This window comes from Echinops telfairi, unplaced genomic scaffold (assembly GCF_000313985.2).
Source record: "Echinops telfairi isolate 266 unplaced genomic scaffold, ASM31398v2 ScPeMD7_2010;HRSCAF=2546, whole genome shotgun sequence".
In the NCBI taxonomy this organism is placed as follows: Eukaryota; Metazoa; Chordata; class Mammalia; order Afrosoricida; family Tenrecidae; genus Echinops; species Echinops telfairi.
Window position 1 is genome coordinate 7,276,058 of NW_022105908.1, and position 14,653 is coordinate 7,290,710.

The 14,653-nt window shown below is 45.9% G+C and overlaps 2 protein-coding genes across 2 annotated transcripts in view; both read right to left on the bottom strand.

Moving 5' to 3' along the window:
- The window catches only part of ADORA2B (adenosine A2b receptor), a 37,823-nt gene that overhangs the window by 16,270 nt on the left and 6,900 nt on the right, over positions 1 to 14,653 (bottom strand). The gene's annotated exons all lie outside the window — the stretch shown is intronic.
- On the bottom strand, positions 9,157 to 10,385 carry LOC101651290 (DNA-(apurinic or apyrimidinic site) endonuclease-like). The gene is given in 2 exon segments (XM_045293427.1): positions 9,157 to 9,502; positions 9,504 to 10,385. Coding segments are annotated over 2 exon segments (957 nt in total). The 3' UTR covers positions 9,157 to 9,427.

Genomic DNA, 14,653 nt, shown 5'->3' on the forward strand with positions numbered 1-14,653 from the left:
GCCCAGATTATAGGAAACTAAAGAGATGTAGTATGCGGTGGCTCAGTGGTAGAGTTCTTGCCTTCCCTGTAAGGAACCTGGGTCCAAATCCCAGGCGTGCACCTCATGTGTAACTGCCTGCTGTCTGTGAATACTTGTGGGAGGCCAGGATGAATAGGGTTCCACAGCGGATCCATACTAAAACAGGCAGGGAAGAAAGGGCTGGCAATCTACTTCCAAAAATTAGCCCATGAAAACCCTAAGGATCACAATAGTCAGAGCCTCAATGACTTATGGGAAGGGAACAGGCCTGGGCAGCATTTCATCCTGTTGTTCACTTGTGGCAGCTGACCACAAAGGGACTTCACCAAATGCAATCATGATCTTTCATTGGATCCTGGATTTAAAAACCAAATAAAACAAAACTACGTAGGTATTGGGACATTGAACTACTATTATCAATCTCAAACCTCCTCATTGTCAAAACTTGTGTATAAGAGAAAAAAAGTACCACAAGGCATAGAAAAAGATTAACTTATGAACATAACTGAAGTGCATAAGGGAATTTCTGGTACTAATTTGGCCATTTACATAGAATGTTGTGAAAAAACAAAAACACAACTTCAGAATGACTCATTCTTTCTGAAACCACAGGCAGCATCCATTCAGTAGCTGTTTTAAAAGTTCCTGCTATTAATAAAAAACACTTGGTTATGTGCAGTGGTTTAGGGCTTGGCTGCTAGCCAAAAGGTCAACAGCTCAAACCTACCAGCAGTTCTGAGGAAGAAAGAGGTTGACAGTCTGTTTACATAAAGACTTACAGCTTCAAAAACCCTAAGAAGCGGGTCTACTTTGCAGTGGTTCTCAACCTGTGGGTTGCGACCCCTTGGGGGGCCGAACAACCCTTTCACAGGGGTTGCCCGATTCATAACAGTAGCAAAATTACTGTTACGAAGTAGCAACGAAAATAATTTTATGGTTGGGGGGGGGGAGGTCACCAACATGAGGAGCTGTATTAAAGGGCCGTGGTGTTAGGAAGGTTGAGAACCACTGCCCTATAGGGTCATTACAAGTCACAATCAACTCAACAGGGGGTGGGCTGTGGATTGAATTGTGCCCCCACCATAATGTTTTATAAATCCCAACCCCTATCTCTGTGGTTATAATCCCACTTGGGAATGGGCATTCTTTGTTATGCTAATGATGCCATATTAATATAGGAGGTGACTTACATAAATCTCCTTTAAGATACAAAAGGTTTTAAACAAGCAGGCAAATAAGCAGAGATGGGGAAGATAGAGACCTTGCCGCATGAAGTCACCAAGGAGCCAGGGATTTGAAGCCGAGAGATAAGGACCTTTCCCCAGAGCCAACAGAAAGGAAGATCCTCTCTCGAGAGATGGTACCCTGCTTTCAGACTTCTAGTCTCTGAGACTGTGAGAAAAATAAACGTGCTTGTTAAAGACATCCATCCACTTGTGTTATTCCGTCTACAGCAGTACAAAAGAACGAAGGCAAGCAGGATCCAACGGGATTCATTTCAGGAATTGCAAGGCTGGCTCAACACTAGAAAATAGTCAACAGAATGTACCAATTAATAGAGCAAAGGAAACGATCCACGTAATCATCTCAATTTATGTAGAGAAGGCATTTGATGACATCTGGCAGCCTTTCTTGATAACAATTCTTGACAAGACAAGAATAAAAAGAAAGTTCCTTAATACCGGTATGTTAGGGTCATCTATGAAAAGCCAGCAGGCAACATGATACTCAATGGCAAACTTTCCCCTTGGAACCAGAAACTAGACACTTGCAAACAGGCTGTGGAGGCAGCATCTGATGTCCTCTGATTACACTAAAGGGAAGGAAACTCAAATTCAACAACCAGTCAAGGCCGGTTTCTATCAAAGGGAGGTGAGAGATGCCTCTCCCTCCAACCTTCGTAACGAGTCTGATGCCAGTTGTCACTCCCACAGCGTCCTTGACTTCTTTTCTGGATTTGATGATACACTGCAATGGCCCCACAGAACTAACAGACCATGTTCAGGATCGTGTGGTTTACTGGGCAAGTTAATAGGTTAAAATATCAAAACGCAGCCCTTCCGTCTGGCACCTTTTTGCAGCTCTGCCTGCACATCTCTCAATCAAACTGCCACTTGGCCTCTGTCCTGCTTGGGCAGTGCTACAAAGCTCCCTTAGCACTGCCCATTATTGTCTCAGGGTAGGCCACCCCACTCTAAATCCTCACTCAGTTCTAGTTCCCTGGATCAGCAAGCTCTGCAAACTTAGTGCTGGGAGGGTACCCTCCTCGGCAAGTTGGCCTCCCGCCTGAAGGCACAGCTTCCCTAGTTCCACGGACCTGGAAGTTCACCACTCTGTCATGCTCTTAGTGCTACTGCATCTTTCTGTCACCGCTTCCCCAACATCACAGTCCTGTCTCTTGAATCAAGGAGGCCCAACATGCAGGGATCTCCAAGTCCAAAGGTTGTCTTCCACTCTTGACTCTTGATGATGGTGAGATTCCCCATTCCCGCTTCTGAGATGGCTCGTTTTCTACCCAGTGAGTTGGCAAAAATGACCAATCCCCATGTCAAAGTTCCAAGATTTTCACTTACTGCTGAATCATACAATCTTATCAGCATCTTTTAGCACCTTCTCTTGCTCAGACCCATAAAGAAATAAGGAAATGCGGCCAATCTGCATGACCCCACCCAGTTGTTCCGTGGGAATTACAATGACCAAAGCTAGACCATCCATATCAAGGAAACCACTGCTCCATATCTGGACGGCCACTATCACTACTCCTGTTTAGTATTGTGCTGAAAGCCCTAGCCAGAGCAACAAGGCAAGAGAAACTGAGAAAAGCCAAACAAAGCCACATTGGAAAGGAAAGGGTAAAGTATCCCTATTTGCAGATGACATAATTCTTCAGAGAAAACAAACAAAAAAACAAGAATAGAGGAATTTAATGAAATTGCAGGATACAAAGACAACACAGCAAGGAATTGGGTTTCTAGATACCAGCCTTGAGAAATCTGAAAAGGGAATTATGAAACAACTTCAATTACAATAGCATCCAATAGAATAAAATACCTCAGAATAAATTTAACCAGGGATCTGAAAGACTTAGACAACGAAAATCGTAAAGCACTAAAAAAAGAAAAAACAACAACAACCAGAAAAGACAATTGTAAAGCACCGCTGAAAGAGTCTAAAGAAAGCCTAACTAGATGATGGTCAGATAGTCCAGCTCACAAATTGGGGCTTACAATCGTCAAGATGTCATTACTACCCAAACTCTAAATACAAAACACAATTTTATCAAAATTTAACATTCTAGCATTCTTTACAGAAATGGAAAAATGAATCCTCAATTTTATACAGAAAGGCAAGAGACACTGATAGTCAAGGCAGTTTTGAGGAACAAAACAGCAGTCCCCGCCCTTCCTGGTTTGAGAAACCTATTACACACCCACAGTAATGAAGACAGTGGGCACTTGTTTCATGACAGATAAAATGTGGTACACACATACAATGGAATACTATGTGTGTATGTCTATAAGCAATAAAGAAAAATGAATTCCTAGAACTTCTTGGGACATGGGTGAACCTATAAGGCGTTAAGTCGCACAAAAATAAATCATTAACATAGACCAAACATTGTATATTATCACTTTGATAAATGGCATGAACAGCTAAATATATAGAAACTAATGTTCATAGTGGTTCCCAGGGACGGGGGTCTTGGGGGAGTGGAGATGGGAATTCACTCTTTAAATGATGGGAACATGTCATTTTGGAGAATGGGAAAGGTACCATCAAGTAAGGGTGAAATGTCCACAACTTAACACAAGTAAATAATGTTACTAAGGAGTACACACACGCACACAGGACCTAGTGGCAACTGCCATGGCATATATAATTTTGAAACAGTGCACACACAAAAAGCCCCAACAGTAAATGGGTGTTTTTATATCTATGAAGGGGCTTCAAAAAGTTCATGGGAAAATTCCATTGTCTTGTAATTCCATCTCATATGTATGTATATGGGTATGTATGTCAAAAAGTTCATACACGCACAGGTTTATCCCAACCACAATGTGTGTAAGCATGCATCTGGGATCAGAGGGTCTGTGCAGGCACGCTCTCTCGGCAATACATTTAGTCTAGCAAACTTTGGTTTGGTTCAAACCAAAAAGTCCTTATCAAAACAGGGAATCTGCTGAGCCAGTTAAATTCAACTCAGAGGTGAGTTTTTTGAAATTTCAAAGAGAAAATCTTAATAGATTTTCTCAAAGGAAACAAAACATATTACAGGTGTTGGGTATGAAGGTTCAAGAAAATGGAAAATTGCACTGGAGAGTAAAAGGCCAGGAAGGTTGAGCCAAGGGATTGTCCCCCAATCACAGCAACGCACCTGCTCATTCTTGGAGGGCAGCAGGCTCTCCTACAAGACTTTCACTGGGAAGCCTTCCCCACCCAGCCTGGAACCTGGATCTTGTCCCTTCCAACTTTTTCTTTTGTTCCCCAAACCCATAGAACATTTAAAAAGGAACACAGCTTGATGTGTAAATTAAAGAGTGCAAAATTCCCCAGGGATGTGGTAGAGAGATGGAAATCAAACAGTCAGGGTGCAGTGTAGCACCGATGCAACATACATTCCTCTAGTTCTTTAATGCTTCCTCCCCCGCCCCACTATCATGATCCCAATTCTACCTTACAAATCCAGCTAGACCAGAACACGTACACGGGTACTGATAAGAACTGGAAACACAGGGAATCCAGGACAGATACACCCCTCAAGACCAGTAATGAGAACAGACATACTAGGCAGGGAAGGGAAGGTGGGGGCAGAAAGGGAGTACCGATCACAATGATCTACATATAACTCCCTCCCAGGGGGACAGCCAAAAGAAAAGTGGGTGAAGAGAGGCATCAGTCAGTGTAAGACATGGAAAAATAATAATAATTTATAAATTATCAAGGGTTCGTGAGGGGGGGATGGAGGGAGAGGAAAAAGTGAGCTGATACCAAGGGCTCAAGTAGAAAGAAAATGTTTCGAAAATGATGATGGCAACAAATGTACAAATGTGCTTGACACAATGGATGTATGGACTGTGATAAGAGTTGTACAAGCCCCCAATAAAATGATTTAAAAAAAAAAGACTTCAGCCTTGAAAACCCTTCAAAATAGAAAACCTTGAAGGAAGTTCTATTCTACTTTATAAGATCATGATAGTCAGGATTAACTCGACGTCGATGGGTTTGGTTAGGGTTTATATGTATACGCATCCATGTGACCACATGGACATATAATCACATGCACAATAAAGCACAAAGGAAATACAGTTTTGATAACTTTTTAGGTAATACATCATGGGTTTGGATTTCTAGGCTTGAAGGACCAGAATCATAGTGTTGTGGGACATAACTGCATAGTACAATTCCCAAGGTATATTTCTACATCTTTGTTCAGTGAGCAGCGTCTGTGGTCTGGAAGCTTGTGAGTGGCCATGTAAGATACGACTACTGGTCTCCACCCGGCTAGAGCAAAACTAAGCTTCCGAGAAGAAACTAGTCTACAAGGCAAATAGTCTACACCAACCACATCCTCACCTACCCTGAGACCAGAACTAGATAATGCTTGGCTGTCACTATTGACCATTCTAATTAAAGCCACAATAGATAAAATATAGACCAGAACCTCAAATTCCACCTTTAAAAAACAAAAACAGACCTATTGGGATTAGTTGAAGCCTGCAGGAGTCCAAGAGATGACTGCCCTGAGCTGCTCTTCCAATCTCGGACCGAGCTCACTCCTGAGGTCACCTGAGAGTTATCTTGGATAAACAGGTGAAGAAGACTTCCCATAAGCAGCACGCTCCTTTTAAAACATCACCTATAACAAAGAGGATGTGAGGGGCGAGGGGAACTCGACTGATGGAAAGGAACGATCAGAACAGACACAATTCGAATGCTTGCACATTGTGAAGAATGTAACCGTGTCACCAATCATCTTGGGTCAAAGTTGTTGACTAGGAACCTAAACTACGGTACAACCCTTCAGCAAAAGCACAATAAAATAGTATCTAAAAAGAAAACGATTTCACTAATGATTTCAAAAATGCTCAAATTAGGAGCTACTTTATTGCTCTGTATTGGGCCCCATATCTCCGGAGTATGGTGAAGCCAGCCTCGTCCTTCTCCTACACCTTCAGTTTCTCCTCCTTGGCTTCCTTTGGGGCTCTCTACTCACCTTTTATCGTGAGCATAGCTTTATTTCTCTAGGCAACCAGTTCCTCCATCCATACCTGGAGCCAGCTACCATCCCTGAGAGCGCACACACACTCTCTCTCTCTCTCTCTGCCAGATCATAGGTCTAACACACTCTCTCTCTCTCTCTGCCAGATCGTAGGTCTATCACTAGCCAGTCACTGGACAAGGTCCTGGGGACAAGGAGACAACAGAGAAGGAAACACATTAAGCACATTATAATTAATTACGAAAATAGCTGTGAATTATTTAGCGTTGCAAAGGAGTCCCATGTGCCTCCCAGAGAAAGTATTGTTTAAGAGGCACAGTGAAAGACAAGGATGAGTCAACAGCTAGAGGGTTGGGGAGCAGACAGCTTCCCCTAGAGAGAAGCCCATGCGCAAAGCCCCGCGCTCCTGAAAGACAGAAACAGAACAAGGAGAAAGGGGGACAGGCTGAACCTGGAGGAGAACATCCGCCCCAGACCAGGTAGGGCACATGAAAGATTTAAGAGTGTCTCCTAAGGCACTTAAGTTCAATCAGGTTTTCGTTTGAGAAGGATTGCCGCTTTTTGACGAATGGGCATCCATGTTTGCCCAGGTGGGCATCTCAGAATAGACTAGAAGTGGAGAAGGGGCCAAAGAGAAGTGGTAGGAGGGAAGGAAGTTAAAACTTCCTTAAATTCCTTAAGTACTAATGAGAGAGCCTGGTTACTGGTGAGGACTGGGGGCAGACAGGGAAGTATCGAGGATGACTCCCAAGCTTCCGGCCTGTGGAGTGGGTAGGCTTTGGTTCTCTTTATCCTCACAAAGGTCATCCCCAGAGATATCAAGGATGGATGGAGCTATCGAGAAGCATCCAAGTGGACAGGCTGAGTAGGTAGGTGGCTCTCATGGAAAAAGAGGAACAGGCTAGAGCTGTGACTACGTAGATGTAGAGCACAAAACTGGATGAAATGCAGGCTGAGAGAGGAAAGGGGGCTGGAGACAGATAATGCTCCTATTGGAGAAGGATGTGACTGCAAAAGAAACTGAGACATAGCAGCCAAATGTTATACAAGCACACAATAGAATATTACTTGGCCATGAATATAAATGAGATTTCGACCCATGCTACAACATGGGTGAAGCTCAAAATCATGTTGCATGTACTAAAGTCAGACAGCAGAGGGCAAATATCATTTGATCTCACTCATACAAAACTTCTAGACCAGGCATGTGCATAGAGACCAAAGTTGCTCCGTGGTTACCTGGGGCTGGCGGGAGGAGGGCAGGAGGGGTCCGTGTGCATGAAGCGCTGGGTTCTGTGGACACGATGGGAGGTGTGGGAGGAACATTGGTGATGGCTGCATAATATGGTGACTAGACGAGATGTCACTAAGTTGGACACATGAGGAATGAGGAATGTTAAATTGGCAAATGTGCTGTATATACTTTCACAATACAAATTATTTTTTTAAAAAGCAGACAGGGATATGGAAATCAGCTATGAAAATCAAGCTGTCATACCCAGAAAGCTGCTTCGAGAGATTTGCAGTTGGTAGGGCTGGAGCAAGATGGGGTGTAAACCAAATAAAGTGGTTAGGGCGGTGGGAAGGAGCTGAATACATTTAAATGATGGCAGGAGGGGACCTAAGGATGCAGGGACTGCGGGTAGGAGGGAGGGCACGGAGAACAGTGCTGGGCTCCCACAACACAGTAAGAGCTGGATCTACAGCCAGGAGTAAGGATTGACCCACCTCAAATGCTGAGCTTCACACTCAATCACCTGCTGAATGCTCAGCCTGTAGGCACCATGAACACAACCTATCCAATGCATTACTAAAGCCCTCTCTCTTCCTGATGACATCATTTCCCAGCTGCCCAGGAACAGGGGAACTACCCTGGACTCTTGCCTTTTCCCTCTCCAAAGCCTCTTGCCTCGTGTGATCAAGTGCCATTGGACCCATGCCCACAATCCCCTCTCTTCCAGCTACAAGCACGTCACACTCACTAGTCACTGCAGATCCTCTCCTTGTGCTGATGGACACTGCAGACCTCATGTCCATCGGTTTCAGCTCCGTCCAGCCCTGAGCTGCCCTATTGTTAAGCCTTGTTCACTGATCCAGTTCCCACTTCCGGTTCTCCAGAGGGGCTCTACTTGTCCTCGTGCCTCGATGGCTATGCAGCCCCTCTGCTCCAAGCGCTGCAGACACCACACTGCAAACTTCCGGGGTGCACGAGTTCAGATCTGCCATGCCTCCAACATCTCAAGGCTCTACCTCTATGGTCCCTACCTCCCTCTGACCAATCGCTCTTCTCTTACCTGGATAACAACTGCCTCCTACCCTGCAAGCCATTGCCCTGGCTATCTACCAGCATGACCATTTTAAAATGCAAATCTAACCACACCCACCTCTTTATGAAAATCCAATGTAACGACACATCAAAGTGGATCAGTGAACAGTCATTCTAAGAAGTGGAGGGTCACACATCAGCCAACCAGACACTTTGGGGGAGGTGTCTAGGAAACAGAAGGAAGACAGGATCATCAGGATGCATGAAGCCCCAAATCAGAAGTGGGCCTGGCTAGGCCCTCAGACGCTCTAGAGGCAGGGGCTGGCGGGAGGAGGGCAGGAGGGGTCCCTGTGCATGAAGCGCTGGGTACTGCGGACCGTGATGGGAGGTGTGGGAGGAACATCGGTGATCGTGGTTCATCAATGAGCTGTGGAGACTGAATGCTGAATGCAAAACCTGTCTGTGGACCAGCTTTGTGGGACGTCCCCAAAAACCCAGTTACTGCCCGACCCCCACCCCCACCCCCCATGGAACCTTAGCATCCACCCTTCCACCTCCCCAACCCGGGCAGTGGATGAAAGAAAGATTTTTGATGATGTAATTTTTTTCTTCAAACTAAAAATATAAATGCAAAAGCAATTTTTTTTTGAAGCTATGGCTTTTATTTTCATATAGACGGTCAAAGGAAGTCATCAGTAACTTTTGTCTAATGCAAAACCCAAACCCTCCACAAAATAAGAACCACAGCCTTAAAAGGCCATGAGGGAAACCAAAATCCGTCACTAAGAGCCTGTTTGGAGGGTTCACATAAAATTGTAAAAGGCATCTAGAGTGCAGATTTCTCAAGAGAAAAAACGTAAAGAAGAAACACTTGAGTTTTGAGGGCTCTTTTTCCAGGCCCAAGTGACTTGGGAGAGGTGTCACAGTGCTAGGAGTAGGGTGATAGGGCAGTGATCGCTGCCTAAGGCCTTGGAACGGATCTTGCTGTCACATAAGCGCAGGTAACAGAGAATGAGACAACAAAAAATAATCAAGACGCCAGCCAACATTCTTGGATCGAGCATTCATCATGTAGGTCCAAAAGGTGTAAGCATAGGCCACATCTGGGTAGAGGTGGCGGAAGCTGTCGGCCAACGGCACAGCCTGCAGCAACTCCCCAAAGCCTTGGCGCTCCTGTGGAGTAAAGCCAGCATTCTTTTTGTTGCCTTTTGGGTTGCGAAGGTCAATCTCTTCGTGGGCCACGTTAAGGTCGCCACATAGCACTAGGGGCTTGCAGGCAGCCAAGTCCTTCAGGAATTTGCAGAAGGCTTCATCCCAGCACTGCCGGTACTCCAGTCGCACCAGACCCCGGCCTGCATTAGGTACATAGACTGTTACCAGCACAAACTCGGCATATTCAGCTACGATCACCCGGCCTTCCTGATCATGCTCCTCTTCGCCAATGCCCTAGGAAACTTTGAGTGGGCACTGGCGAGAGAGTAGACCCACGCCACTGTCCCCTTCTTTGTCCGAAGGTGCTGACCAGTACTGATGAGATAGTCCAGGCAGGTCTTGCAATTTAGCTGGTAGTTTTTTCTCCGAACACTTGGTTTCTTGGAGGCACAGGATATCTGGAGCTTCCTCCTTTACCCAATCTAAACCTTTCTTCTTAATCCAGGCTCGAAGACCATCCACATTCCACGAGCAGATCTTAAGTGTGGCAGATTTGCCACTGGGAGATGTTTTCTGATCCGGAGAGTCGGAGCAAAGGGCTGGCCCCTCTCCCGCTGCCTCTTTCTCAGTTTTCTTTGCCCCCGCCTTACTCTTCTTGGCCTCTGGCTCGGTCTTGGGCTCTTCCCCGTCTTTGGCCACGGCTTCCTTTTTTCCAGGCTTTGGCATCCCCAGGCACAAAGAATGGAGCGCGCTCGCAAAAGCAATTTTTAATAGGAGTAGGAAAAAACACATGAGCAGAAGTAAGGAGAAAGATGGGCAACATCAAGGAATTCCCCCAGCATAAAATGAAATGATAAAGTATCAGAAAATGAGAAGAGAAAATCTGAGAAGCAGAAACTCCTCTAGGAAGCATCTGTCTGTGAATAAACCCAGAAGAGAAGAATAGAAAAATAGAGAAAAAAGAAACAACCCAGAATCAAGACTTTTAGTTTAATTTTTAAATTTAAAATTTAAAGGCATGTCTTTCGACTTAAGCCTCGGGGTGCCATGCCCAGGCAAAGACGGTCTTTAGACGCAACCTCGTGACATTTTAGAACAAACAAAAACAAGCCTGAAAGCCAGAGTGTGTTGACAGAAACCACACAACACAGCATGTTTGTGCACAGCCCGCTGAGAAGGCACATCTGGACAGCCAGCTGCGAGGGTGACTGAGAAAGGCTGGGCGTTGCTCAGTGTGTCTTCTTAGCAGTCAGTTTCCGCTCACTTGCCACAATCACAAATCACTCTTCTTAACGTCGAGCTTTTATTAGGCATGCAGTGTCCTAAAAATGCTGGCACCCCTGACAGAAACCAGGAGGAAGAGAAAACTGTGGAAGGGAGAGCTGGGCACATGTGTCCTCATTTCTATTGACGGTTAGCAGGGAGTGTCGACAACTAAAGGCTGACTAGGATCAACTGAACAAAAGGAACACCTAACAAAGGTGACAATGAGTGAGGGCAGGGGAAGGGCTTGCAGAGCTACAATCTGTACGTGACACAGTAGCATAAGGCTGTCAGCAGATCGACTGAAGAAGGCAGCACCAAACCAGGTGCCGGCGACCAGAGAGCCTTGCAAGCAGAGTCTGGGGAGAGAAAGAGACTTGTTCGTGTTTCCTTCTGTACTGTTTGAATGATTACTTCTGTGCAAATAGGTTGGTTTCTAACTCAAAACATTCCTTCATGAGCTCACCAAACAAAACTCAAACTCCTTTAAAAAGCCTCCACCCGAAGGGAGACGTCGGACAGGGCAAGATATGACAAAATACCCATTTATAAACTATCAAGGGCTCATGAGGGAGGGGGGAGCGGGGGAGGGCGGGGGAAAAATGAGGACCTAATGTCGGGGGCTTAAGTGGAGAGAAAATGTTTTAAGAAACGATGTACAAATGCGCTTTACACAATTGATGTGTGTATGGATTGGGATAACAGTTGTATGAGCCCCTAATAAAATGTTAAAAATAAAATAAAATACAAAAACAAAAACAAACAAACAAAAGCCTCCACCCAGGCCTTCCTTGATCTGCCCTCTCTCCATCAGCCTCTCCAGTTTCCTCCCTGGCCCTCCCCACTCAGACTCCTTGGGCTCCTGTCAGACCCCATGATTGTTCTCACTCCCCACTCAGCTCCTTTGCTCTTAGCTCAAAACTCATCCCACACACGAAACTCACACATAAGCCCTCTAGAAAAAGCACACCCTCTCAGCCCAGGCTGAATGTCCTCAGAACCTTGTGACTGCCCAACCTCAACTTCCAAAGAAGGCACGCTTATGCCATGTACGTTCCTGCTGCCAGTACTTGCGTCTCCAGCCTATTGGCTGTCTCTGTTAGCCACAGAAACAGACGTGTCACATTTCCTGAAGGAGCTGTAAAATAAAGTGTGGTTTACTTTTGCAGCCTGCCCTGTGATCGGTGAATTCACTTTGCAGGGATTGGTTGACACACTATGCATATGAAGTGACTGCAGCCTCCTATGCAAATGATATGTGTGCAGTCTACCCCTGGGGGGATGGGTCAGTCTGTGGTCCTGATGAGAGAGCCGTGCTTGTAACTGACCAGGACTTAAATGCAATTAGTCCCACCAAACTCTCCCTCCCTGCCACCAAGGCCACTCTGACTCATCACAACCCTGTAAAGACAGGGTAGAACTGTCCCTGTGGGTTTCCAAGAGGTTCGCTCTTTACAGGAGGAGGAAGCCTGATCTTGCTCTCAAAGAACAGCTAGTGGTTTTGAACATTGCAGTTGGCTTCCCAATGGTTACCCACCATGGCCCCGGGGCTCCTTCAGTGAGACCCAGAGAAGTTCGCAAACAGAAGCAGATGGAAGAAGAGGGCAGGAGAGAGAGCAAGAAAGCTCTGAAAGATATGGATTACGTATTGTAACTCTGAGCACACCAAGAGGCCCGACAGGGGCCCTGCGGGAGAGTCTGTGATGGCAGAAAGCTGCTGCTAGGAATGAGGCTACCTGCTACACTGGCTACGAGCTGTCAGTTAACAGTGGAGAGGCTGATGACAGAGGGCTGACGGGAGTGAGGCCTGTCCTAAGATGGATGAAGAGACATGTCTCCAGGGGGCTGAGAAAATTCCTGTCTTCTGGGGGCCAGGAGGAGGCTATCCTGAAGAGGCCAAGAGGTGGCCTGTAAGGCTGAGAGGGGTTATACGTGGCAGAGCGAAGTCTACTGGTCTCCTGGGCCTGAGGCCCTGAGAGCGTTGCTGCGCAGAAGGGAGGGATAGACTCTCCTCTAAGGGAGCCTTTCAGCCTCTGGCCCCAAGCTCCTTGACCCTGGCCCTGAGCTGCAGTCTGCTGCAGCCTTGGTAAACCACTGAACTGTAAGTCAGAGCCCTGCGTGGCCATGGCAATGAATCACGGAGCCCGGAGAGAGGTGGGCAGAGCTTTGGGGAAGAGAGCTACTAGTATCAGGACGGGTAAGAAGGTTGGAGAGTGAGGGTCTGTCTGACCTTCCGCTCACGGGAATGAGCTTGTGCTGATGATGATTCTCATGATTCCCCCCAAAGTTAAGGCAGGTCCTGTGCCACTCCCACCATTTTCTACTTCTGCTCACGAGACTAAACATCCCAACATCATGGGCAGGCGTCCCCACAATTTGTTCCTCCAGGTCGCACTTTCGCGCTGAAGCCACCGGTGGCAGATCAAAAGGGTGAGTGAGGTACAGAAACCGGGTCCCAGGGACTCCTTGCTCCCTCAGGGGAGGGGCAGGACACCAGGGCAGGGAGAGACATCAAGGCCCATATACACTTTTAGAAAAAGGGATAAAGACAACCTGTTTTGTAAAGCATGATTAAGTCTCATTCTTTTCTACATGTTCATTCTCCAGACAGGCACAGCCAACCAACGCTTTCAGAGTGCAGTGAGAACAGCCTCGTGGAAATAGAGGCAAGAACTAGGAGGCGAAAGACATTTATAGAGGTCTAAACATAGGCATGTACACATGCAAATATATTACTAGAGAACGATAGGGACATAGGTCTATGTATATATGTTTATAGGTTAATGATTAAGGTAGCAGACGGACATTGGGCCTCTACTCCTCCCTCAACACAAGAACATCTGTTTTAATAACCTGGCCTTCTGTGATGCTCACCTTGCCTGACACGATCACTGAAGAAAAAATGGGTGCATAAGTTAATGTGGTGAAGAAAGCTGATGGTGCCTGCTATTACAAGATACAGTGTCCGGGGTCTTAAAGTTAAACAAGCGGCTATCTAGCAGGGAAGCAACACAGCCCACATGGAAGAAGCAAACCAACCTGTGTGATCATGAGTTGTTGATGGGATCAGGTATCAGTCATCAGAAGATTCAAAACCACCATTTTGATGTGAACAATGGGGGTCAGAGTGGAGACCCAAAGCCCATCTGTAGACAATTGGACATCCCCTCACAGAAGGGTCACAAGGAAGGGACGAGCCATCCAGGGTGCAGAATAGCACCGATGAAACACACAACATTCCTCTAGCTCAGCAATTTTCAACCTGTGAGTCACGACCCCTTTGGGGAATCAGACGGACCCTTTCACAAGAGTCGCCTAAGACCATTGGAAAACACACATTTCTGATGATCTTAGGAATTGAGACACTTCTCCTCTATCCATCTCCAGGCGGGTCCGCCCACATGCAGATACGCCCACATCCGGGTACCCGGCATGAAGACTGTTACCATGCTACACCATGCTTCAAGACAAAATTTCATTTATTTGTCATTAGAAATAAATATTTCACGATATATAATTACATGCTGTTTTTTGTGATTAATCACTATGCTGTGCTTTAATTATGTTCCATTTGTAACAATGAAAATACATCCTGCATATCAGATATTTACATTACGATTCATAACTGTAGCAAAATTACAGTTATGACGTAGCAATGAAAATAATTTTATAGTTGGGGGGTCACCACAACATGAAGAACTATATTAAAGGGTCAAGACACTAGGAAGGTT